The 26,665-nt window shown below is 42.3% G+C and overlaps 1 protein-coding gene across 2 annotated transcripts in view; it reads left to right on the top strand.

Annotated features, from left to right (window-relative positions):
- Window positions 1-26,054, top strand: part of GABRB2 (gamma-aminobutyric acid type A receptor subunit beta2) — a 187,182-nt gene extending 161,128 nt beyond the window's left edge. For both annotated transcript variants that reach the window (XM_056133082.1, XM_056133084.1), the window contains one exon: window positions 25,367-26,054. In XM_056133082.1, the coding sequence (XP_055989057.1) occupies window positions 25,367-25,714 (348 nt within the window). In that variant the 3' untranslated portion in view covers window positions 25,715-26,054. The remainder of the gene's footprint in view (window positions 1-25,366) is intronic.
- Window positions 26,055-26,665: the final 611 nt, after the last annotated feature.

The following is a 26,665-nucleotide window of genomic DNA, read 5'->3' as shown; positions in this document are numbered from 1 at the left end:
AGGTCAGAAAAAAATAGTTGTTCCGTATCAAAACTTTTCATTTAAATTAAATTCAAAGAGAACTCTACTTTTTATATATCTTGGTATAATGTTTAGAGTTTTATTTCTAAATCTGCGTGCATGTGCAGTTTTTAATTTGAAAATTGTTATTAATGTCACCCTCCAAATTGGAGGAAGAGGGAAGAAGGGGGAAGGAGAAGAGAAGAGGAATTGGATGGAGAACCCATCTTAAACACTTGACCAATTCTAGATAGTTTATTTTGCATTTATTGTCGAGGTATGAATGATATGTAATGTTGATGAATCTTTTCTAAGAGGACTTGATGCCACATGAGCTTCTAAGTATAAATACTTCTTTAATTTTAAAGACTGGACCCCTTATTCCTTTGTACTTCGTTGATAATGCCACTGGGTTGGGTATCTAGTATTATTAACTTAATAACTGCTACTTTGTCTTGATATTTAAGTTTCTTTTTTAACTCTTTGTGGTACTACATATAGTAATATAGTCCATAACTGATATAAGGTAGATTATAGAAGAGATGTTTGGAACTTGGTTTATCACTGTCTGGCTCCTATGTGGCCAGACATCTCACCTCCTGCTGTGTCTGTTCTCTCAGACTGTCTCATTGGTGTTGTTGCTGTTGTTTCTGACTGTGGCTACTCTGGTTGAAATCCAAGTATAATGGTTTGATTGAGCTGTCTTTGGGTAGAATTCTCATCACTGAGAAGGAAAGATGTTTGATTATTGAAGTTTGCATTTACGACATATACAGAAAAGAATGTTGCATTATTTCAAAATCACAGAGTATTCTACCTGATTGATATAATGACTGTGTAAGTTTACCTGAAAGTTCAGGAAGATTCTCAGATTGCAAGGATACTTCAAAGTGAATTCACGCATTTCTTTGGTGCATTATATTTTGTGCTTGGCTTTTAAAAAGCTGTTGATATTCTCTGATGCCATGATCTGTATCATGTGCAAGCTCTCTATTTCATAAAACATCTGGTCAATCAGAGTGACCAGAGGTTTACATGGAAGTTGAAAGCATAATGTCTTTTGCTCTTATAGGTTTCTTAGGTATGTTTCTGTTCTGTCCTCTGAGTTCTCAGTTAAATTCATATTTAGAATAAGAAATGAGAACTAGTGTTCAGCAGTACCAACAGTGAGCTGAGTCCTAAACCTGTAGTCTATGAAAAACCTAAAGCATATGCAACAGCTCTCAAAGGCAGTCGGGGCGCCAAACGTGGTGACCCAAGTTCCCAGTCATACTTGGTCCTGTATGAGTGACACCAAGCATGTTTAGCCTGTCCATCCTTCAGATGCCTCAGCTAAAACCGGAAACACTGATTTCTGTCTCATGGAATGACTGAAGGATTAAATGAGATTATGAGGTTAAGGGCCATATGCTCTGCCAAGCAGCGAATGTTCAGGGAATAAATGGTGTCAAGGAGCACGTGTCTCAGATGGTTTTCCTCCTTTTCAAAAAAACTCTCTATTTTTTTTGATCATCTATTCTAATTCATGATTAGTTCTTTAAAAACTAAAAAAGGTGGTGAGATCGATAGTAACCTAATAATTGAAAACATTACTCTTTTTTCACATAGTGACATGCTTTTATATAAGTAATTGCACTCTGTTGCAATTATACTCTAATAAATTTGAATACTATTATTTTCACTTTCCGTATTTAAGTATATGTTTCATCCTTTCTAATACCAACACATCTTTGATTGAATGTATGACTGTAATTTATAAAATGAGCACATGTAGTTAGATATTTCCATTGTCTACACTCTGTCCAAGAGTCATAGGGAAAATAGGAAATAAATTACAAAAAACAACGCACAAAACAGAGGCCACAGATGGGCAGTGGCCATATAACAACACAGGGTCTGTATTGTACAGGCAGAACCAGAGGAATCTACTGGAGCTTTGTTTGAGAAAATGAGAAAACCCAGTAGCGATGCCTGCATTTGAATAAGCACCTAAACGAAGAATAGCAGATCCGTGGGGAAATGATCGAATATAGGAGATGGAGATGGAGACAGGTGAATGTAGAGATAGAAAGGGAGAGAGGAGTGGAAGAGAGACTTGACCCATGTGTGTAAAGCAGAAAAGAACTTATTTTGGAGAAAACAGAAAAAATTAGGGATACAAAGAAATTTTAAACATTTTTTCTCACCAAAAATGGAGAATATGAAACAATATATCTTGGATGAGACAGCATTAAGAAAATACTGATATAACAAGAAAGAGAGCAATTTAGAAAAAAATCAAGGCATTAATACAAAGTTTAAAGAAATTAAAAAAACAAAAGATAAGGTAAAAGGAAGATAACAGAAAGAGAAGCAGCTTGGCAAAAAAATCAAGGCAGTAACAATTCCAGCTTAAGAAATCATGCCAAATGTAGAGGTAAGGCAGTGTGCAGATAACAACCAGTTAGAGAAGAGAAACAGAATGTTATACAGGGCAGAAACCAGACCTTAAAATCATGGTGATGGTTAAGCATCGAACAGAAACGGTATTTAAATCTGATACCAAAACTGCTTAAATGATGCTTAACCAAACTAAAGTCTTTTAGAGTACAGTCACTCTGCTTTCTTGGACGCTTACAGATAGAATGTTCCCATGCGTATCCTCAAGTTACAGTAGTTATAAGTGGACAGATGATGAATGAGTAAAACATAACAAAAGGGAAATGAAGACATGTGGAAGGTGTCGTTTCAGCTGGGTACCATAAGTAGGGATAAGGAAACCTTAAGACCAAACTTAGAGCAGAAATTATGGTAACAGAGCTGGGGATGCAGCAGTGGTGGGAGGGAGCACATGCCTAGAGCGGGCCAGGCCCTATGTTCAATGTCAAGGTCACATGCCCTCTCCCTTTACAACTGCCAGGTATGGCACCTGAGCTCTGCCAGATGTGGCCATTGGATAAAAGATTTAAAGAGGAAATAAAATGTTAGAGAATTAAGATGATCTAAGTAGAGCTTATATAAACTCACCTGTCAAAAGAATAAAGTTCTTAGGAGCCAGAGAGATAGTATGGGGTGGGGGGCATTTGCCTGGGACATGGTCAACATAGGTTCAGTTCTTGGCACTGCCCATGGTCCCTCAGCTGCCCACCAGGAGTGATCTCTGAGTGCAGAGCCAAGAGTAAGCCCTAAGCACTGTCGGGTGTGGCCCCAAAACAAACAAAACAATTTTAATAAAATTCTGATATTGAATCAGTGAACTGAACTAAAATGATATTAATAAGAGATACTTTTCAATTTAAGGCATTGAAATCTGATTCATAATTCTGAATCATAACAAACACAAATGAGGCAAATAAAAAATTTGAAGAAAATTGATGATTGACTATTGTTACAATGTAAGATTGAATTTAAGGTAAAAAATACTCTAAAATATTTTATAATAATTTCAGTACAAAATACATATGTTGTCATTAATAATGTAGATCAAATAGAAATAACATCCAAATAAAGTGGCATGAAAATTTTAATGACAGAAATAAATGCCTGCATAATATGATTCTTATTATTCAGATAAACTCGCTTATATACAATTTATGTCAAAGGTGTAATTAAAGTTAAATAGAAGAATGAACCCTTAGAAAACAACAGCGATGTGAAATACATAATTAATCCTAAGGGGTCTGATTAAAATAGTAACAACAAAAATAAGTCATAGCTTAAACTACATTTCTAATTTTTAAGTTTATAAATATCCAATTAAAATATTACAAAAGGATTAACAAAACATAGAAGCAGAAGGAAATAATTAACCAAGATCAATTAAAAGTTATATTAGAATACCGAAACCAAAAAGTGTACAAATAAGTCAAAGTTCTTTTAAAAACTTAGCTGAACAAGGAAGCAAAGTTTACTAAAGAAGCCAAGAAGAATCAATATTTCTACACCAAAACAAAAAATAAAATTTAATCCTAACTACTCAGTAAAGGTGAAATTAAAAGACAATTATGTAAACATATTTTTAAAATACAAATTAAAGTATGGAATCCCTAGAAGATATAAAGGCTAACTGACCCTAAGAGAAAGCAAGAACAAATCAGATCATTTACTTCAGAGGGCAGAAAAATCTGACCTGCTCCAAAGGAGCCTCTAGGCCAGAAGGTTTCAAACTAATCCTGTCAAGTGTTAAAAAACAAATTCTTCCAGTGGTATTTCTTCTCACAAGTCCCTCCAGAAAGAAGACAAAACTTTCAAATGATTTTTAAAGTAGGATGACATAAATAAGGTGTCAGAACCATGTCTCAAAAAATAAACAAAAACAAAACCATGGTTCTTTTCACAAGGCTCACTGGAGAAGGCAGGGAATTATGTTATGGGAAAGGGCTGGGTCACACCCAGCTGCGCTCAGAGCGTCCTCCTGGCTCTGTATCCAGAGGTTACTCCTGGCGGTACTTGGGATACAAGGTGCAATGGAGAGCATGCGGGGCTGGCTACATGCAGAGCAAGCACCTTACCTGCTGTGTTGTCTCTTTAACCCTGAGGGGAGAAATTTTAAACAGACATAGAATTTAGAGACTCCTGGAAACAAGCTACAAAGTTACTATGTAGCATCACTACAAAGGAAAATATTATGTACCATATTAACAAACTGAAAGTGTTCACTAGATATGGGAAAGGCTATTTTTTAAATTTATTTATTTTTATAAAGTACATGATGATTTATTACATTCAATATTCCAACACCATTCTCACCACCATGGCACCATCCCACCAACATTATTTCCAATTTTCCCACCCACCACTCAAACCTGCCCGAATAGCAGGCCCCATATAATTTGATATTGCTTGTTATAAATAATTCGCTAAAATGATCAAGAAATGTTTCCTTAGAATAAAGTGTGTGAAAATTGTTCTATCTCACCATGAGACCATTAAGCCCTTGTATAAGAAATCACTAACATGTTGTTACAGGTTGATCCTTGTGGGAAAGGCTATTAACAAACAATTCATGCTTATTATAAATTTCCTTGCATGAATTTCTCTGATTCTCTTTATCTGGCTAAAGCTCTATATCTTTGCCTCTTATTAGAATGGAGCAGTAGTATTACTTGACTTTGTCAAAATTATTAGCCATTGAAATACTTGAGCAAAAAAATACTGATCTTGGAAAAAGAGACAAATGTAACTTACTCCTATGGAAGATGTTTATTATTAGAGCAAGGTTCATGAGAATTAAGTGGGAAGAACTTTAAAAACAATATGACAAGTTTGGGGTGTCTCCACAATTCCTATTTTACAGCATATAGGATAATAACAAAAATACAGAAGGGAGGGGAAGAAAGGTATCCTTTGCCAAAAAATAAATATTAACTAAAGAAAACTTTAGTCTTTTTAAAAAGCATAACAGTTAAAGAAAATCAGCACCTCTAAATCATGAGTTCACTGTTTTCTCACTGGGTTACCTAATGGCTTCATTTGGGTTTGTTTCTGCAGTTGTTTCTCTAGAGATTTGAAACAGTACTTCTAAAGTTTATTTGAGAGGAATATATGAATGCATATATAATTCTAAGAAAATTAATGGTAAGAATATTTCAAACAGAAGTTAAATGAATTAAAGAGAAGTGATGAATGCAGAATAGCACTGAAATAAATAACACAAAAATTGACATAGGAGCATATTAGAAGTTTTTAGTGAAAGTCTTTTTTCATATTAGAAGAATGTTAATTGTATAATAAGCAGCAGTGAGCAGCTGGCTGATTATCAGGAATATCTAAAGCATCAGGAATATCTAAATGCATGCCATATATCTAGACGCTCTTCGCAAGGATGAGTTCTAGATCAGATATCCTGATTTTTTTTAACTAAAAGTTAAATAAAAGACAAGAATAAATATATGTTTACATGGATTAGATATATCTGACATGTAAAATTATTTTCATTTCCATATTTTTATATATTTTCATCAGGCAAACCTAACTTTCCATAGTGAATATAATTTTTTTATTTTTCTCATTAGATTTTAAAACACAGGGTTATTTTCATTTACATAATAGTTAAAATATAAGAAGAAAATACATCTGAATTCCTTTATTCTTGAGAAAAGCTATTTTGTAATCATTTTTGATATGTCTGCCACATCTATTTATGTTAATTTATAAACATATCTTCTTTCTCACTTTCCCTTCAAGAGCACTGATTATTTATTGTTCTTTGCAGTTTATAATTGATAAAAATCTTACTTTTGCATTTTCTCATTTTTTAACCAATTATCTTTTATACATTTATTAGCCTTTTGAATTGGCTAATTGCCAATTTTTACTCTTAACTTTTTTGTATTCAGTTTTAAGACTTCCAAATATAAATACGCTAAGTAATTGTCATATATAAAATACTGTATGTACACTTGAAGGTATTTTTCTCAAAACTCTTATGCCATTACAAGTTTTTAAATATTTTATCATCTAATTATTTGTACTTTAGTAATTACAGACTTTCTGAAATAGATAAAAGCTCTTCTCAAGCTTCTAGCTTAAGAATATAATTTTTATTGAAAGCTTTTTCTGTCTATACTTTATCATTTCATATTTTACATATTATCATGAGTAGCCAATACATTGTTGGTTCAAAATAATGACCAACTTTATATTTTCCAAGGGTAAAACCAAACAGCATAAGAATTTTGGATAATCTTTTTTTCTGCTATGTAATTTTGGAGAATGGGTGATGGCAAAGGAGTCACTGTCACTGTCCTCCCGTTGTTCATCAGTTTACTCGAGCAGGCCCAGTAACGTCTCCATCGTGAAACTTTGTTACTGTGTTTGGCATATAGAATTCGTCATGGATAGCTTGCCAGGCTTTGCCCTGCGGGTGAGATACTCTCAGTGGCTTGCTGGGCTCTTCGAGATGGGCGGAGGGATCGAACTTGGGTTGGCCATGTTGTCTGCGTGCAAGGCAAATGCCCTACCCGCTGTGCTATCGCTCCAGCCAAAAAAAATAAAAAGTTGTTTTTCACTCTGTTTTTTCACTGGTATCTGAATTGTCACAATTAGTATTTATTAACTTTAAGATTTAAGAAAGTACACGCATTTCTCACCAGTTTGCCAGTCTTGTTCCTCTGTCTGTTTCTCTCTCTCTCTCTCTCTCTCTCTCTCTCTACACACACACACACACACACACACACACACACACACACACACACATACACACACCCCACAGGTGTGGCTCAGCAATAGAATTCTTGGATTACTTGTATGAAACCCTGGGGTTTTTGTTTTTTTGGTTTTTGTTTTTTGATTAGTGAAACACCATGAGGTATAGTTGTAGACTTACAAACTTTTGTGCTTGGGTTTCAGTTATACAATGATCGAACACCCATCCCTCCACCAGTGCCCATTCTCCACCAATGATCCCAGTAGCCCTCCCACCTCCCCACCCCATCCCCCCACCCCGTTCCCCACCCCACCCCACCTCTGTGGCACCCTTTTGCTCTCTCTTTCCTTTAGGGTGTTGTAGTTTGCAATAGAGGTATTGAGTAGCCATCACGTTCAGTCTATAGTCTACTTGAAGCACGCAACTCGCATCCCAAGCAAGTCTCCAAACATCCTTTACTTAGTGTTTTCTTCTCTATCTGAGCTGCCTTTTCCCCCAGCATGTGTGCCGGATGAAGCCCTGGGTTTAATTCCCGACACGGCCTTCCTCCTCCCTCAAAAAAAAAAAAATACTACTTTTCCCAGTACTTCATCTATCATTTGACCAAAGATAATTATTTGTGAGCTACACGTGCACAGTTTTAGAAATTTTTCTTATATTGTATTCTAATAGCTATTGCTCTCAGACTTTAGGAATGAGGTAGGGGGGCTGGAGCGATAGCACAGCAGGTAGGGCATTTGCCTTGCATGCGGCTGACCCAGGTTCAATTCCCAGCACCCCGTAAGGTCCCCCGAGCACCGCCAGGAGTAATTCCTCAGTGCAGATCCAGGAGTAACCCCTGAGCACCGCCAGGAGTAATTCCTCAGTGCAGAGCTAGGAGTAACCCCTTAGCATCTCCGGGTGTGACCCAAAAAGAAAAAAAAAGGAATGAGGTAGGGATTAAAGAAAATATGAAAGAAACCAAGAGAAGATGTGTCTGGGCTGCACAGAAATGTTGTCCAGCTCCATTGTATGTGTTGTTATCAGAGAATCAGAATCTCAGGGACATAATTAGTTCTAGACACCTTGAATAGTTTTCCCAGTCATGGGAATACCTACATTAATACTATTCATTTCCCCCTACCAAAAAGGTCTGGTGAGTTAGATGAATTAACTAACTTAGTGCATAGACAAACTCAGAACATCAGTATTCTCATCTCAACTCTGACACTTGATGAGTCATGTTTGTAGTATAGGACAAATCAATCAGCTTCGTCAATAAAAGGATGTGATCCTATCCCACATCGTACCCACCTTAAAGAATATGTAATTCTAGAATGTTTACTGAATCTTTCTGACTGGAATTCATGTATTTCTGTTAAACATACTCTTATTTCTTTTTCAAATAATTGCAATTGAATTTAATATTCACAAGTATTGACACAATATATAGTTAAGAAAGAAATGCAAGAATTTGGAGAAATTGTTATTCGTTTAAAACATGATAGTAATTTTCCTCTTAGAAAAATGTGGAGAAAGTTTATCAGGAAAAATATTACAAAATAATTTTCTATAGAAACAACTTAAAGTCCTTTAGACTTAACTCCTATCCTAAAATTGACAATCTAAAGAGCTATACTTTTTGCACTGGTTAGATTAGAAGATAAATTAATCAAAATTTATACTCTATAAGTAAGAAGTATAAAACCAAGTAGGTCTGTTCCTTAGATGATCATCACCATTGCCCGGGTGCAGTATTTGTGCATGTCTGTTTCTTGTCATACCTAACTTTTCAGTGTCTTAGAAGCAACCAAATAACATAGTATAGGTCAAATTCACCTCTCCTATAGAGGTGATGGAACAGACACAAAGGAAGTAACTGATGAATAACATTCCCAGGCTCAGAGCCCTTTGAATCTCTTCACCTCGTGCCTTTCCGCAGCCTGGCCCACTTCTCAAATGGGCCCCTCCTTCCGGTCCAGTGAACCTGCCAGTCTGCCCACCCGGCAAGAGCAGAAAGAACCTCACTTCCTGTGACTCATTCCCCTCCAATTAGACCCTTTCCTAGAATGAAGATCACACCATGAGTTTCAACTTTGAAAATTATGCTCTTCCTGTCATAATACCTTAGTTACTTGCTAGACTTAGCAGGAAAAGTTGATATGTAACACTTTGTGGTTTTTCAACCCAGGTATTAATTCTTTGTCTCACTTGATGCTCAATCCTATTCTAGAATTGAAACTCTCACACTGTGTCTGCATCTGTGCCGTGTTGTTACATCAGTGGCAGGGGTTAGATCACTTTGTAGTGGACGATTTACATTGTTTCTAAGGAAATGTGTAGTGATTTTCCATTTTAAGATTATCATGTGTGGTGATTCTTCATTTTGATTATCAGAATAATCAAACATTATTGTGATACTTATCTATACATTTTTAGTTCCTTTACTTTCTGCTTTCTAATCAATAAGTTGATGGTGGATATTTGCAGTTGATAGCATCTTATTCTGGAGATGTGGTTAGCTAGCTGGTGTTGTGAATACAGCTGTTACTAAGAAAACTCTGGAAAGATTATGAACTGTTTGTTGAAAACAAGGAATAAAAATAGCTGTTTTCCGTAAGTAGCTTTGGGACTCAAGTACAGATATTAATTTTTTATTCACCATCTTTCTATTAATATTAAATTATTTTGTTAAAATAGTAACAATTCCTCTAGCAAGCCCCGTGTTGCTAAAGAAATTAGGAATTTTTTATGGCCTCTGTTGAGAAGAGGTTTGCAGTCTGGCTTGATGCTTGTTTAATTTTGGCAAAGGGCATCGAGGGAGACATAACAAGAATGGACCCTGACATCATTTTGAAATCTCCATCAGCAATAAACAAGCTGATGCTCACCCTCGCAACACTGGAGTTAGCTTCTGCTGCAGAAAACTTCTGGAAGCTATACTGATTTCACAGCGCCATGGCAGACATATACCACTTGCTCTCACTCCCTCCCAAGGCACTAAGCACCCCTCTGTCCTGAAGGACAAACCTGCCCCCCAGATGCCTCCCTGAAGGTACCCTCAGGGGGGAACACTTCTCTATAGATAACTTCCAGCCCACATCCAGCTGTGCCCACCCAGGGTCATGAACTGTTGGGGTCATCAGCTGAGCATGTTGCCCAGTTGCCTAAGGCAATGGCTACATTTTCTCTTGAGTCTTTCAGTCACACTTTGCTCCTGTCCATAGCACGTGTGGGACTCATGTTCAATGCATCAAGTACTGGTCCATTGATTTCTTCTGGAGAACAGCTTGAGATAAGAGCACAGGCAGACGTGGCCTAACTGGGCCTGCTTGGCGTGGGAGTTGAGACGGCCCAGAGTTCAAGCCCTAGATGAACTTTGTGAGCATGGGAAAAACTTAAGAGCCTCTTTTCCCCCTCTAGGACATACAGCACTCCCCACACGCAGGGAAGGTAGGGGCAGTGTGGGAGAGTTGTCCAATCCTCATCATTGGAGAAGCTGGACAACAACTTAGAGACCTAGTAGGAAAGCACTCGGGGAGAGCTTTCTGTTTCTTGGCATTTGTTCAGAACTCTAGAAGCGCTGGCTCTCTCAGTCTGTAATAGACTGATCAAGGGCCTGAGATCGTCATAGCGAACAGGGCATGGTAGAGCTGATGCATGTTGCCAAGTGTCAGAGTTGTTACCTTCAGATGCACTTTTAGGAGAATTGTGTTCACAGGATAGGAGATTATGAGGAGGCCGTCTGCCAAGCTGGGAGGTGCATGCTGTGATAGAAATCTATAGTATTTCAGCTCCGGGAAGAAGATGGAAAGGGTCCTCAGATTTTGTAAGTGAAGTAATTGATACCCAGAGGGGGTCCGGGGTGGGATGTCCAAGAACACCCAGCACTCCCATTACAGACACCAGAGGTGTCCTGTGAAACCCCTCCATCCCTTAACAGTTCGTCCTGTTTGGGCCTGCCTCCTTCTTTGTCCCCTGGCGTTGTTCCTCCAGAGTTCTTTGAGAAATGCTGGTGAATGGAAGCCTTTCCAGTGAATGGGGAGCCAATTGTACCCTGCTCCCACCCACTGCGTGACGCTAAGCCAGCACTCCCCTTCCAGACTGCTAATAGTAGCTTTCAAGAGCCAACACCCAGAGCCTGTTGATGCTTCACCACACAGGGTTTCTGCCCCACCCTGCCCCATGGCAGCCATCTAGAGGAGGTCATCCTTAGCCAGCATCCCTGAGGCCCGGGACTCTGCAGAAGGCAGATGGTCAACTTCCTCCTCAGGTCTCCAGACCAGAACGTCTCACAGTCCTCAAGTCCACAGTTAGACAGATTCCCCAAACCATTTCCAGTGCTCACCACAAGTCTAAGCTTGCTGATTTACTTGGCAATATTACAGTCTTCTAAAAATCTTACTGATGAGGAAAACTGAGGCCCAGAGAACAGTAACATTGAGTCACAGAGCCCATCAGAAGCAGACAAATCCAGCACTCTCTCCCCAAGTCTGTCACGATTGGGCACAGAGTCTGGCTGGTGTTATTCAAGCCAGGAGCGGCCTTGATGTCTCTCCTGTCTTCCTAGCTGCGTGCTTGTCTTCATTGTTCTGTGACATCTGCAGTCCTTGAGCTGAGGCTCACTGGGTGTTAGAATGACCTGGCAGTTCACCGCGGTGCTACAGACAGAACCGGGACCTGTGGCACCTCTCGCTGGAGAATTGCTGGTGGCCTTGGCTAAAGACACAGAGGCCGTCCCAGCCGCCCAAGGGTCCTGAACTGAGGCAGCTTTCCTCATCCTGCAGCATCTCTGCCTCGGCAGTAATGAATGCTGCCTCTGAGCACAAAAACCACTTCTGTGTAACTCCCCCACACCCTGTACAGTAGGAGGATGAATTCTCCCTTTAGTGCACTGAGGAGAGCTACTTAAAGTGCTTGGAAAATTCCTTTTTTTTTTTTTTAAATAAAAGAAATCCAGCAGTCATTGACTTTGAGAACTTTAAGGGATTTAAGAGATCACCTGACCCAGTGCTTCTCAAAGTAGCATAAAACTAGGGTGAGGCTTCAGAATCTGCAGTTCGTTTTTCCTTTTTCCTTTGTGGTCTCCCAGTCAACACTCAGGGGCCCTGGGGGTCTACTCCCAGCAGTGCTGGGCCAGCCAGCTGTAGGGTTTAATGCTGGCCCGAGGCAATAGAACATTCAGACCCTCCTGTGCCGGGGACCACAGTGGTCATCCCTGTGGTGCTGGGGTGTCTTCAGGGGTACTCTCAGCAGTGCTCAGGAGATTGAACCAGGTCCCAGACCTGCCGAGCATGGACCCCAGATCCCTGTGCTGTCTCCCCAACCCCGAGGTTCTACATTTTTCACCAGCTTCCCATAATGCCAAAGCTGCAGCTCTCTGGAGCACCTGAGATAGCAAAGACCCAAGCCCGGGAAACGGAAGTGAGTCAGACCTCAAATGCCAGCCCCGGTTAATTCCCCAGCGGTTGCTGCCTTGCAGTCTTTCACTAACCAAGGAGGCACCTCCCTCTGGTTCAGGAAATAGAAACTTCTTCATGTTTATGTTCAGGAATGGGAATCCCTACATGTCAATGACTTGCTCAGGGACATAGAAGTTCGTTAGTGATGGAGTTGGGCTGCAGAGCAGGAATGGGAACCTTAATTTCTCTGAGTGAAGCATTTTCATCACCAGCTATATACGAAGCTGTTTGAAAAAATCTCTGCTTGGTTCTTTAGTGAAAGAACTGGCCACAGAGTCCAATTTGGGACATGCTGTAGTTCAGCTTCTGAAAGATTCTGCAACTTTGGGAAAAGTATTTCTCTAGGCCTTAGTTTTGTGATCCCTAAGATGATGCAGTACATTCCTCGTCTTTGCAATTCATTGTACTGTTGCAAAGGGCAATGCAGAAAAGATAGGAAAGCCACTTGATAAAGCATGTCTGAGTGCTATAGGATTGCATTCACATAGGAGCAAATTAAACTTCGCTCACAAGATTACCAAATTCAGCAAAGGAAAAATAATAATAACAGCCATGACCTTACCATTGCCTTCAATCAGACTTTATCTGGAATGATTAAAAATGACCCTTAGGGGCTGGAGCGATAGCACAGGGGTAGAGCATTTGCCTTGCACCTGACCGATCCGGTTTCAATTCCCAGCATCCCATATGGTCCCCCGAGCACCACCAGGAGTCATTCCTGATTGCAGAATCAGGAGTTAACCCCTGTGCATCGCCAGGTGTGACCCCAAAATAAATAAATAAATAAATTGTTAAAAATGACCCTCAAATTTTATTAATGGGGTCCTTCTGATTTATCTACTTTCCATGTACCCGGTGAGGGAAAGCATGCTTAGAGGCACAAGAGGAGAGACAGAGAGAAAGGTCCAGCAGCCAAGCATGCTTAGAGGCACAAGGGGAGAGACAGAGAGAAAGGTCCAGGAGCCAGACTCCTGCTCCGAGCTCTTGTTTGCAGAGGAGATGCCTAAGGAGCCAGGAGCTACCCGGCTCCCTGTCCCCCATTAATGGCTGGGAAGGGGGCTTCATTTTTTCATTTTTAACCCCAAGCCTCCCCCAAACCATTTCTTCCTTTTCATGGGCTCAGAAGCTCTTTTCCGTCTCTGAGGTGCCTGGACAGGGTTGGGGGCATGTGGGACGGTGAGTCCCCTGCCCTCTCCTGAGACAGAGGTTTCCCGGCTGGTGCTGGGGGGTCGGGGGAGTGGGTGAGTCTGTGACAGAGTCAGCTCTGTGCCTCTGCAAGGAGCTAACTGGAAAATGGGACAAATTCAGCCAGAGTCCCTCTGTGGAGAGCATAGTCTACCCTTTGTTAGGCTTCTCACTGCGCCCCACACCTGATGGTGGGCCCCTTAACTACCTTCGTGGATCCTTCGTGTCATCCTAAAATAGCTCTTCTCCATGAACCGCAGCTTCCCTTCAGGGATGCTAGTCGAACTGAAAGCTAAGAAAACTGAAGCCTAGTTAAGCTAAGGAACTTGCTCGGGGCACACAGCTAATTAATAGAAGATCTAGACAGTCGAGCTGATTCCCAAACTCGTGTTTGCCAGACTTAATTTACAGTACAGCTGTTCTTCTCTACACTGAAATTTGAAATTTGAAAGTACAGCGATGAGCTACAAAGTGTAATCTCATAGTACCATCGTAATGAAGTTCTCTTTAGAGAGCCATTTAGTTTGGAGAGCGAGAGATGCATTTCCCCAAAAGAAATGAAACTGAAACTCCATCAGAAAACTTGGTTCTGCCCAAGGGCCCAAATCTGCCTTTCCATACTTCCTAATCTCCTGGAGAACAACACAGTAGGATGTGTTTAGTTACCTCTTGCCTCAGTCCTCCACAAGGGTAAAGAAAAAAACCAAACAAGATCCCCAAATTTTGCATTAGGAAGAAATATCACTCTTGCTGTCTGCTCAGGCCTGTGAAAAACTGAGGTCTCAGCATTTGATACTTCCCGGGGACTCTCAACTACAGATTCAGTGCTGTGTGAGACCAACAGCCAGAGTCCATCTCCCCCAGGCTGCCCCAGAGCCACTCCACTCCTCTGCGGTCTTGCTTCTATGCTTGTAGGAGAGTTGAGGGGTCTCCGCATTACACCTCCTCTCTCCTCTGGAGCCCCGCGAGGGCAGTTTCAGTTGCCCCAGGGAATTCTCATCAAGTCTGTGAGCTTCTTCACTCCCACAGGAACAAAGTACTGCTCCTGGGTTTTCCGATGCTACGCACAGGTCACAGTGCTCACCTGAGGGGCCTCGCTTAACCCTTCCAGCATGGTTGATGCTCTTAGCTCCATTTTACAGTGGAGAAACCAAGGCTCAGAAAGGCACCAGCCGTGCTGTGATGGAGTAGTGTGCTGTCGGCCCAAGTTGTCCAGGTGGGGTGGGCCCATGGAGCATGGAGCCCTGAGCCATGCCACTAATGCTATGGACCCCAGGAAGGCAGGCCCTTCCTGCAACTCCACGCGCCAGTTGCCAGGGTGCAAAGGAAAAGACTCCAGGTCCCTGTGGCAGCCACTTGAGGGTAGACTCGGAGCCTGTGTTTCACAGATGGCTGCTGGGAATGCAGGAGCCCCATGCTGGCTGACTCGCTCTTTTTATTTTTCTTTCTTAATTTTTATTAGTGAAACACCATGAGGTACAGTTGTAGACTTACAAATTTTTGTGCTTGGGTTTCAGTTATACAATGATCAAATACCCATCCTTCCACCAGTGCCCATTTCCCACCACCACGGATCACAGTATCCCCCCCAACCCCCGCCCCCCCATCCCACCCTGCCTCAGTGGCAGGGGTTTTGTTCTCTCTCTCCTTTTGGTTGTTGTGGTTTGCAAAAGAGGCATTGAGTGGCAGTCATGTTTGGTCTATAGTCTGAGGCATTGTGTGGATACAGGGCTGCCCTGGCCACCCCCTTCTGCTTTTCTTCAAACCATACTGTCCAGTGTCCCCTCCCCAACCTTGCAGTCACCTTCTCGTCTGCCCCCACTCCTGCTTCCTGTCCCCGTCTCCCTTCAGCTGCCCGGTGCGTGTCCTCCGAAAGAAGAGGGAAGCTGACTCTTCTAGGCCCTCGTGTCGTACCCGTTTAGGGAGAAAAGTGACTGGCTGAGTGCAGACTTCACATTCCTGTTTTCCCTCACTGTGTTCATTTCAGCAAAGGAACAGTTTTTCCAGAACCTCATTTTGCTGGTCTCTGAGGCGAGAGTTAGTTCTTGAAAGGATCTACCACAAAGGATTATGCTAAGAATAGGCAGTAATCCACACAGAGTGCTTCTCACTAAACCTGGAGTCTGCTTATTATGCATGCCCGGTGGGATTGTTGCTAATTCTCCAGATTCTTCTTGAGATCCTAGCGAACACAGTGAATGCCTTTAAAAAAAAAAAAAGACACATCCTAAGGAAGAGGTGCCTTCAGTGGCACACAGTAATCAACAGAAATAAGGGACTGAGAGAAGGTCTCTGCATTGCGCTAGAGTAAGGGAACCCGATGGAGTGAAGGAGGACCAGGTCATTTCTCAGTGGAAGGGATATTTGACCTGAGATCTGAAAGATGCAAAATATACCCAGGAAGGATGAGTGGGGGTGTCCCTATTCCCCCTGATGAGCCAAATGTCAGAAATTCTTGGTCCTACTCAAGCAGGAGGCATTTTCTTCTTAGTAGCATTCTGTTAAGGAACTGGACATTTTCAGTTCTCTTGTGGCCGTAGCTAAACAGCTCCAGTTAGTGGCTGTGTCCTTGGGGTTCCCTGTTCTGCTTTGTCGCATACAGCAGTCATGTGCTCACAAGTGCACACTCTGTCTCTTCGGCCATTTCTATTTCTTAATGCTGCTTCTGCTCTTGACCAGTCTATTTTCTTAAGCAGGTCACTAGATGCCTGAGTAGTTAGTGATCCAAGTGTGTAAACTCTTACTAGGATTCAGCAACCCACACGCACCAGGGATCTGTCCCTCGGCCCACTGCTATTCAAGAGGCTCATTTCAGCATCTCACCCCCTGCCTTTCAAGAACCAAATGATGCAAAAGTCATTGGCCACGGCCCCTGCGTCTCTGTGGGGATCAGTTTGCTACTTCCCTCTGATGGCCTTTCTGCCTCGCATTCCCGGGTCCTGCCCACATGGTCTGCATGAGGTCACCTCTCTGGTTTCTCGGCCAAATTAAGTGAAAAGCAATAGGAGGCCATGGATAAAGGCCATGGATGGTGTGGCCGGGAGTGCCTCTGAGGCACATGAGTGCCGTTGGGAAGTATCCGGCTGGGTTTTTTGAATTTTGTGTGCTAAGAAATTCTCTTTTGTGAGTTAGCATCTTCCAGAAAGAAGGAATTCTCAAAATTTTAGATGTTTTAAAACATTAAAGCCTTGGGGCTGAAGTTCAGTACAGCCAACCTGGGTTCGATCCCTGGCACCTTGCAGGATCCCCTGGGTCTGCCAGGAGTGAATCATGAGTGCAGAGCCAGGAATAACCCCTGAGCATTGCCAGGTATAGCCCCAAGACAACAACAAAACCCAACACAAATATTAGAGCCTTGTCTAAGCAGGACAGAAACCAAACCTTTGCTCTTGCTTCTAGCTGAAGGGAAGGCTGACAAGGACAGAAGCAGTGTGCGCGGCTCCATGGGTCCAAGTTTACCCTCTCTCATTCAGGGGACAAAGTTGGAGTAAATTTGGAAACACAGCTTAGAGTCCCCGCATCTGGGATGACTTAGTTTGCAACTTTAATTCGATTCTGACCCTGTACTAAGTTCACAGGTTGATCAGTGGCTTTATTTATTATCCACTAGGCAAAATTTTAGCCAATTATGAGACGCGGAAGCAGCAGGGGCGGGAAGAAACGGACCACCGTTGCCTTGTTCTCCTTGAAAATATACGTGAGTCCCTAGGGAGAGTGTTGATTCTCTTGAGCAGACTCACCTGCTTTCCACTACCCCACCCTGAGTGTTAGGGATGCTGGAATGGGATGCTTCCAATCTTTTTTTTCTTTTTGGGGTCACACTCAGTGATGTTCAGGGGTTACTCCTGGCTCTGCACTCAGGAATTACTCCTGGCAGTGCTCAGGGGACCATATGGGATGCTGGGAATCGAACCTGGGTCGGCCACATGTAAGGCAAACACCCTACCCACTGTGCTATTGCTCCAGCCCCACTTCCAATCTTAAGAAACAAACTCCTCTGTGGCATTCCTTGAAGATGGCCTGAGAAAGTGTCAGTGACTCGTTAGCATGGTGTTCGTACCCGTCTGCAGCAAGTCATTCCTCTGTGCTTGAGCTGTCTTGACCCAGCAAAACCATCAGGTCAGGGGTCTCTTTGCAATGGGAGATTTGAGTGAATCAGATAAAAACTAAACCAGAATAAGCCTTCACTTCTGCAGGTCAGCTGCCAAGTGGTAGAATATTTTTCACTTTTAAGAATTGGGGGAGCAGATTCTCTCCACTTTGCTGAAATTTGTTCAAAAAGGGGGTTTAGGGGAAGCTGGTTGTAAAGCCTGGCTCTATCCCATATACCCCGAGCATCCCAAGTCATATAATGGAGCTCCTTCCCTTTGGGTGAGAAAAAATGACCTTTGAAATTAGTAGATTAAAAATATATTTTTCTTCACCTTTATCACTTCAAGGGAATTTTAAATCCGATCCCAATTTCTTAGTATTTTTCCAGATAATTATTATGACTCCTTACTTGCAAATTTTATTGAAACTAGTAACATGTATTTTATTAAATTATAAAGAGAATCCCCAAAATGATTTTACCAGTCCTTAAAAATAAATTATTCAATTTACCATATATTCTGTTAATTGTGCTTTATTGTTATTAAATTACCCCAAATTTAGCACTCTTCCTTCTATCTCAATTTGAATATTATTTTAAAAATCAGTGATCAGTAGCTTTTATACTGTTCTTAATGACTGCCACACAGACTTAACATAGACAGAAAGGAATCATTTTCTCAAATTAATTTGAGACTGTGAGAATAAAAGGAGTGGAAGAAATTAAGACGCAGACAATTAGGAACGCTCCTTAGGGACTTCCCGCGCCCGGAGATAGGGCAGAATTTGCCGCAGTGAGACCCACGCAGTTGGAGGGATCCGGGCTCTGGACCCCGAATCCCAGTTGGCCTGGGATTTGTGCCAGGTGAAGTTTTCTTACCCGTGATTCCACCAGTGCCATATGCTGAAAGAGTTCTTGGGGCCAGGGACTTGAGTCACGTGACATTCTCCCCCTAGGCACCAATGGGTATGCAGCCCTGGTGGGCCCTGAGAATGGACCCCATTTTTAAATCTGCTGTTAAAGCAGCAGGCAGTTCTATATTTAATGGGACAGTTTGAAAGGCATATTTTTGATAGTTAAATCTAAAAGAAATGTGATGTTTATGGCCTGAACCCATAAATGTGATTTTAGCCACTGTGTGATGTCTGAGTTCGTTTTCCGTGCAGACTGTCCTCATTTAGCCTGAGTGAGGCAGAGGAATGCTGATGCTGATAAATCCTTTCAGAGGGAATGGAATTATTGAAGCATTTAAGGCATGTCTCAGGCATGCCCCTGACCCAGGTTCGATTCCTGGAGACCCCAGACCCTCTGGAGTGGCCTGGATATGCCAGGCACCACAGGGTCCTCGCATGGAACCATGGGCCCAGTTGGTAGAGGAGATAATGGGAAAGATAATGTCCTAGGCATTACTGAATAATAATTTAGTCCCAGGTCTTTTGAGCATTGCTTTGAGAGGTCCACCTCCCCCCCCCCAAAAAAAATCAGTGCTTCTCCAAATTCCAGCATTTCTTTCTTCATGTCACCTTGATAACACTCAACACCTTCAAGTAAAGCCTTATTTCAAGACTGGCTCATTAAATTGGACAACTGCAAAATTCTGAGGAATCAGGGGAAAAACATCTCAAATATAGTTAGGTTCTTCTCTTGATTATTTTTTCTTTTACTTTTGGTCCTTTTTTTGTTTTGTTTTTTGTTTCGTGGTGTTGGGGACTCAGAGGACTCACCTAGGAAGTGCCAAGTGCCCTGCCTCTGGGCTTTGTCCCCCCAAATGAGTTTTCTAAATAGACCCTTGTTGTCAGGAGCTGTCGAGCAGGAAGCTGGGAGCAAGCCCCTGGTGTTGGGGGCCTTTGTTAGACAGATCTGTAGCAGAGCACCCTGTGACGGGAATTTGTCCACAGAGAATCACAAGTGATTTGGTCTCTTCCCGGCTTCCCCTCACTTATCAACAAAATTCTTGAGGTAGCTGGAAGAGATGAAAATGCCAAGACAGAAAAAATATGGAAAATATTTGACATGATGCCATGGTGGTCTTTCCACTGAAAGCGACACTCTTTTATTGACGTGCTAATCCACAGAGAACAGGGTTATGGGTGCTCTCGTGTCTCCGGTGCCCAGGTAGAGTGAGTGCCAGGAAGACATCCATCAGCACTGTGGATACCTGGGGTCAGAGATTAGCTATTGCTATGGGACAGTGGCGCTCCCACCTGTTTTCTAAACTTTAGCCCTTGCAGCACAGGCTGATGGAAGGCGAACCCAGACACAACTCATACTTGAAGCAAGCCACAGAATTTTGCAGTTGTACAATTTCGTCTGTAGAAGAAGGAATTAGGAACAAAGAGATTAATTGCCAGCTGCACCAATGACTTGTACAACTCTGGGCAAAAAAGAGAAAGAAAATATATAATAAGAATCCTTGGGGGTGGTTGTCAGGATTAAGTAGTACAGGTGTGGAGTCTTTACGACAAAGCTTAAAGGTCTACTTTATTCATCTAATGAACTTTTTATAACAAGATCAGCTGTGGTTTTTGTTTTCAGTGTAAACATTATGTGCAAAGCTGAGCTCAGAGCTTTGCAGGTGCTGTCTTATTTAATTCTCTCAAATATCTCTAGGGGACTGGAAATGTAGTCCCCTCCTCTTTACATACGCCAAAATTCAACTCAGAGAGGTTGAATGTAACCAAGGACTCAAATTTAACCCAGAATCAAAACCTGCCCAGTCTTGGGGACACTGTATGGACCCTTCCCACCCACCCTCAACAGAAAACAGAGCACACGGTGTCAATCAAACCTCAATGTGGACCTCAGGAACACTGGCGGGGGCAGGGCGGGAGGGGTTGATCCCAAAGCAAGTGGAAGAAAGGGAGGTAGATACTGTCGGGAAAGCGCACTGGGGAGAGAGTACAGCAGGTAAGCTGCTTGCCTTGTACGCGGCCCATTAGGATCATCCCTGAATGGTCCCTTAAGCCCTCCCAGGAGTGATTCCTGCGCACACAGCCAGAAGTAAACCCTGAGCACTGCTCAGTGTGGTTCAAAAACATAACTAAAAAAAAAGTTGGTATACGTGGAAGGTTTTATAGGAACACAGAACTGGATGAAAACTGGTCGGTCCCAGAATAGCAAAACGGGATCACTGGAGCTCTAGCACACACCTAAACTCTGAGGTGCAGCCTCATAGCTCTGCCACCTACTCAAGCCTCCTTGCCGTCTCTGCTAAATGGGAGATAGATTGGAAACCCAGTTGGTTATTGACTATACCTCTCCACCTCCAGCTCTGTGGTTGTTAGTAAGGACTGGGGGAAGAGGGGATACCAATTTAAAATTCAGGTTAGTTTAGTCCTAGGTTATTAATAGCCTTAATTGGGACTGTACAAGCAGCCCTATTTTGAGCTGGAGTATTCTAAGTGCTGTGATAGACAGCAAGGAGTAGCACTTGTGAGTTGATCCAGATGACTTCCCCCACACTGCATCCTCCCACGGGCCTGCGAACATCTCTGGCACCTCAGCTCTAGGAAGCTCTTGAGGCGCGTCCCAGCCACAGAGACGGCAGGGCTCACCTGGCCACTTCTGCCTCGTTGCTCGTCCCTCTGTTTTCCTGGCATATAGGCAAATATCGGAGCCCTGTAGGACCCTCGCATCAGCCCCCAAGCTCCTCCGGGGCATACATCTCTGTCATGTCCCCAAACCTTGATCTTACCATTAAAGAAATCCAGAACTCGGAAGAATGAAATCACTTTTCCAAGGTCAGCTACAACAAACGGGGAGGCAGAAGTCCAGTCCTGGTGTCCAAATTCAGTCTTCATGCTGGGCACTGCATCCCCCCAGGGCCAGCACGACAGCCCAGATATACACAGGAATACCTAGGACGTGTGTGGGTTTTTTTTTTTCTGAGCGAAAAATAAACAAGGCTTCAGGAATTCACTGACAAATCCTGAATTTTATAGCAAATAAAATGGAAACCTACAAAGATCAAATGGCCTTGTCCAAAGATTATTTGTTCTGCTTTTAAAACCTGTTTCCTTATTAAGAGTATAACGTGCCCATTATTTTTTATAACGGTTTTCTTGTGTTAAGCTCAGATAGAGCTGATATATCTTCCTAGTTGTTATCAGTAGAGCTGCCCAATAGGAAAGCAAATATTCACCACCTAGAGAGGAGGAAGCCCTTGAGCATTGCCTTGCACAGGGCCAGGAAATTTTGCTCAAAGCGAGGGTGTTTGAACTAGAGTCACAGAATAACTGCAGTAGTAACAAGGGCTGAGATGGGGTGGGTTCCCTCTTCCATCAGCTTTCATCATTTCCATCGCTGTCTTTGATGATGGATCCCCCTCCTCCCCAGACACACACACACACACACACACACACACACACACACACACACACACACACTCTAATCTTGTGTCTGCATCTAACAATCAAGGTCCAACTCCACCATTTGGTGACTGTAGGACTTTGAGAAAATTGATGGAGATCCTCACCTGACACTTCGGAATGAAATTGTGTCGCAAGGCCAGCGGTGAGGGTTCCATGGGAGCCACCCATGCTGCAAAGCTCAGCAGGACTCAGGGTGCACTTGAGTCCTTGCTTCCTCTCCCAGAGCCACTGAGCCCCTGGCAGGAGCCAGTGTCACTCCCTTGTTGACAGATATATTTCACCAGGTATGGGGTTTAGTTTCCAAATCTGATAGACTTTTTAAATTAATCTGGAGTATACTTATGGGGCTGGAGTGATAGTACAGTGAGTAGGAGGCTTGCCTTGCACACGTATGACCCCAGGTTCAATCCCCAGCATCCCACATTGTCCCCCATGCACTGCCCGGAATGATCCCTGAGTACAGAGCCAGGAATAAGCCCTGAGCACCGCCAGGTATGGCTCAAAAACAAAACAAAACTGCTAAAGAGGATATTTAATAATTCCCACTGATAAGTAAAACGCTTATCCAAGCCTGCCATACAGGATGTCTGATCAGTGGACAGAGATTAATTGGTCAATTATTATGCCTGAGCATATTTTATAACTTCTCTTTCTCAAAGGATTTTAGATTTGAATTTATAATATAGGGTCATTAAACCACATTTAAAGGCTAATTGTAAGTATATAATATTAGCAACATTTTTTTGCCTTCTGCATAATTCATGAGGCTTTCAAGCATTGTATCTCTCATTGAGTATTTGGTTACATTCCTTGTTTCCATATATCTTTAGCAGCTGTTATTGGAAATTTTACCCTTAGTATATAATTTCAACCACTTTACTGAAATTGGTATATCCTGATTGTCCACCAAAATAAATGCATTAACAATGATGTGTGGCAACTAGATTGTATTATCTGTAGCAATTACCTCTTTTAAATAAAACATACAAATCTTCCCTACTTTACAAACAAAACAAAAACACGGCTTAACTATTGAGTCATTGAGGACTCCTGGAGTCAGCATTCACCCTTTGCATTTTGATTTGCTAGAAGAAATCATTCAAGAAGAGAAAGGACTACTCTTGCTCTTCAAGGTCGCCTTCCTGGGCCTGGGTTTAAGCGGGTCCTCCTTTGCGAGCTCTCTCTCTTCCTCTTGAATTCTGCCTTCTGCCCTTTCCTCTCAAGCCACTTCCCATCCTGCTCACTCTCCCAAACCCACACTGTCCAGCTGTGCATCGCAAGTGTCCTCTTATGAATTCAGTCACAAGTTGCCTACATGTATATGACTCAAAACTATTCCTTCAGACAATTTATGTTGGCTCTAAAAATTTTGGTGACATAATGGGTTAAAAACATACCTTCAATAAATTTATACACTTCTGGCTCATATAGTAAGAACTTAAAAGCTACTACCTATGATTGTTATAGTTCTATTAAGTAATCTGTAATTATTCTGCTATTATGAGCACAATTCAGTGATAATCCCCTAATTCTAACACAGTTCAATTTCCTCTTGCATTTGAATCATGACTTATTTTAAAAACAGAAGCAAAACTTTCAAAAGTTTCCTGAGAACCTTTGTGCTAAGGTTTTCCTGAACACTTTCTCACTTAATGGGGAGTTCATGTTCTCCCATTTTGCAGATGAGGAAAAGAGAGGCTTGGCAAGTTGGATGGACTTGAACAGAGCAATGTATTTGTTAACAGAGAGAGTGTGGTCTTGAAACCAGGCCAGCTTCTTGCCAGAGGCTACTGAAGACTACATTCTCTATAGGGGACTATGCCTTCTGTCACTTGGCATGCCTAAGGAGAAGTAACAGAAATGGTGCTAGCGGCAATCTACTATATCATCACATCATTACAGCAGGCCTCTATGATGAATTATCATGCCATTTAATACATGGAGAGACTGAAACTCAACTAGCTTATAATGGGAGAGTCACGATTCAGATTTCAGTCATGTAATGAAGCAAAGCCAGTTCTCTTAACCACTATGATAAATACTATCTAAACAACGTGTTAGAGTGCTGTGCTGAACATGATCGCTAAAAGAAAGACAATAATGACGAAAGGGGAAGATAGAAATTCCTATGGCCCAGCTATTGCACTTTGGGGGCTTGCCGAAGCATACAAAGACTCTCATTTTAAGAGATAGCCACATTCCTATATTCACTGCAGCATTCTGTGCAGGAGCCAAGAGCTGAGAGCCTTCTATACACCCACTGACAGATGGGTGGGTAAAGAAGATAGGGTTCCATAGACTCACGGGAAATACTACGCAGCTATTAACAAAGATGAAACTGCCACTTGCAGCAGGGATGAACCTAGTGGATATCCTGTTTACTTCAATAAGCCAGATGGAGAAAGACAAACACCATACCATTTCACTCATGTGGTATATAGAGAAACCAAACAGATGAAATAAAGACTATATATATATATATATATGTATATATATATATATATATATTTGGATTGTAATAAGTTAATGGTTACCAGGAGGGAAGAAGGAAAAGGGGGTTGTAAATTAGAACAAAGGGGCCAATTGTCTTGTGAAAAACAGAGCTGGATCTCTAGTTGTGAAGTTAATGGACTATCTACAGTTAATGATTTATAATCACATACAGCTGAAACTTATGTTATACTGCAGTGTTGTTGCAACTAAAAAATAAATTGGTGCTAAACATAAAGAGAAGCAACTCTCTCACCCTCCTTGTTTCCCTACCCCTCAACACACACACACACACACACACACACACACACACACACACACACACGAGTTAATGCTTTTCTAGTCCCATAGGTGCAGAGAACAGATTGGAGACCAGCGGGCAGGGAGCTGGGGGATGGGCACAGTGGGTGATGGGAATCAAGAGACACAAATTTCCAGTTACACATTCAGTATAGATTCCACGAGCAGTATAATGATTTTACTGCGAATTTTACATCTTTCTAAGAACAGATGGGAAATAGACTTACTATGATGATCAGTTAAAATGTCAAATTATTATGTTGTATCAACGGAAACTAACAAAGGTTCTATGTAGACTTTACGTCAATAAAAAAACAAACCAGTCTGCTGTTGAGATGTCTGACTTGATCCCTCTCCCCTGCAGATGGACCCCCATGAGAACATCTTGCTGAGCACCCTTGAGATAAAGAACGAAATGGCCACGTCGGAGGCTGTGATGGGACTGGGCGACCCCAGGAGCACCATGCTGGCCTACGATGCCTCCAACATCCAGTACCGGAAAGCCGGCTTGCCCAGGCATAGTTTTGGCCGAAATGCCCTGGAACGACATGTGGCCCAAAAGAAAAGCCGCCTGCGGAGACGTGCCTCCCAGCTGAAAATCACCATCCCCGACTTGACTGATGTGAATGCCATCGATCGGTGGTCCCGCATTTTCTTCCCCGTGGTTTTCTCCTTCTTCAACATCGTCTACTGGCTTTATTACGTGAACTAAAATCCGAGCCTTCCGCAGGCAGCAAGGACTCGATTCCTCCTTGAACCAGTTGTACAGCCTGATGTTGGACTTGGAGAACACATCAATCCAGGACAAAAGTGATGCTAAAATACCTTAGTTGCTGGTCTATCCTGTGGTCCATTCCATGCCATTTGGGTTGCTTCTGCTCAGTAATGGACACCCTGAGGGCCCCGTGGTTTTCCAGTTCAAATGCAAGTGATTCATAGACACGCTGGCGAGATAGGGTCAGAGTATGCCACTCTCTGACCCATGAATGAGCCGACACAGAGGGGGTTGTTGAAAGATAAATTCTTAGAAGGAGCCATAGCATTGTGAGTCTTTTCACTAAGAAGAGCTCAGACGCAGAGCGTCACCAGCCCTACTCCCAGGGTTGGCGTGCTGCTGAGATGGCACGGCACCGTGTTTATGGAACCCTCTGCAATGCCTGGTAAACATAGTGACCGGAGATAAGTCTCAGCTGGATGATTAAGATGATAATGGTGCCACTGGGAGATCATTCCAGCTGGATTCTAGAAGGTTCCTGAGTGTTTCAGACCTGATAAGGAGAGCCCAGACAGGAAACCAGTTTGACTAGTCTCAGGAGGCTTGAGCAACAGAGAATCAACTATGTCTTCCATTGCGATACTTAGAGAGGGGAGACATCTGAGCATTATCGCACATGGTGACCAGTGATTTTTTTTTCTAAAATGTTATTTTTGAGGTGATTTGTAAATAAGAATGAATAGCCCAGAGCCAGTGGAGAACCCAGAAAGGACTATTGAAACAAAATTAAAGCAAACACACATGTCATCCCTCTTGGTCCCCCACAGCATCTGGCCTAATGTCCAGTGTTCGATGGCAAAACAAGAGATTCTTTTCCCAGCCTCACACACTTTTGAAAACATACATTGCTTTTGTTTTAGTCCATTTAAATGAAACACAACCACAAAA

This window comes from Sorex fumeus, unplaced genomic scaffold (genome assembly GCF_029834395.1).
Source record: "Sorex fumeus unplaced genomic scaffold, SorFum_2.1 ptg000097l, whole genome shotgun sequence".
Lineage (NCBI taxonomy): Eukaryota > Metazoa > Chordata > Mammalia > Eulipotyphla > Soricidae > Sorex > Sorex fumeus.
Note: the sequence above shows the minus strand (reverse complement) of the source record. Positions and strands in the feature narration are given on the sequence as shown.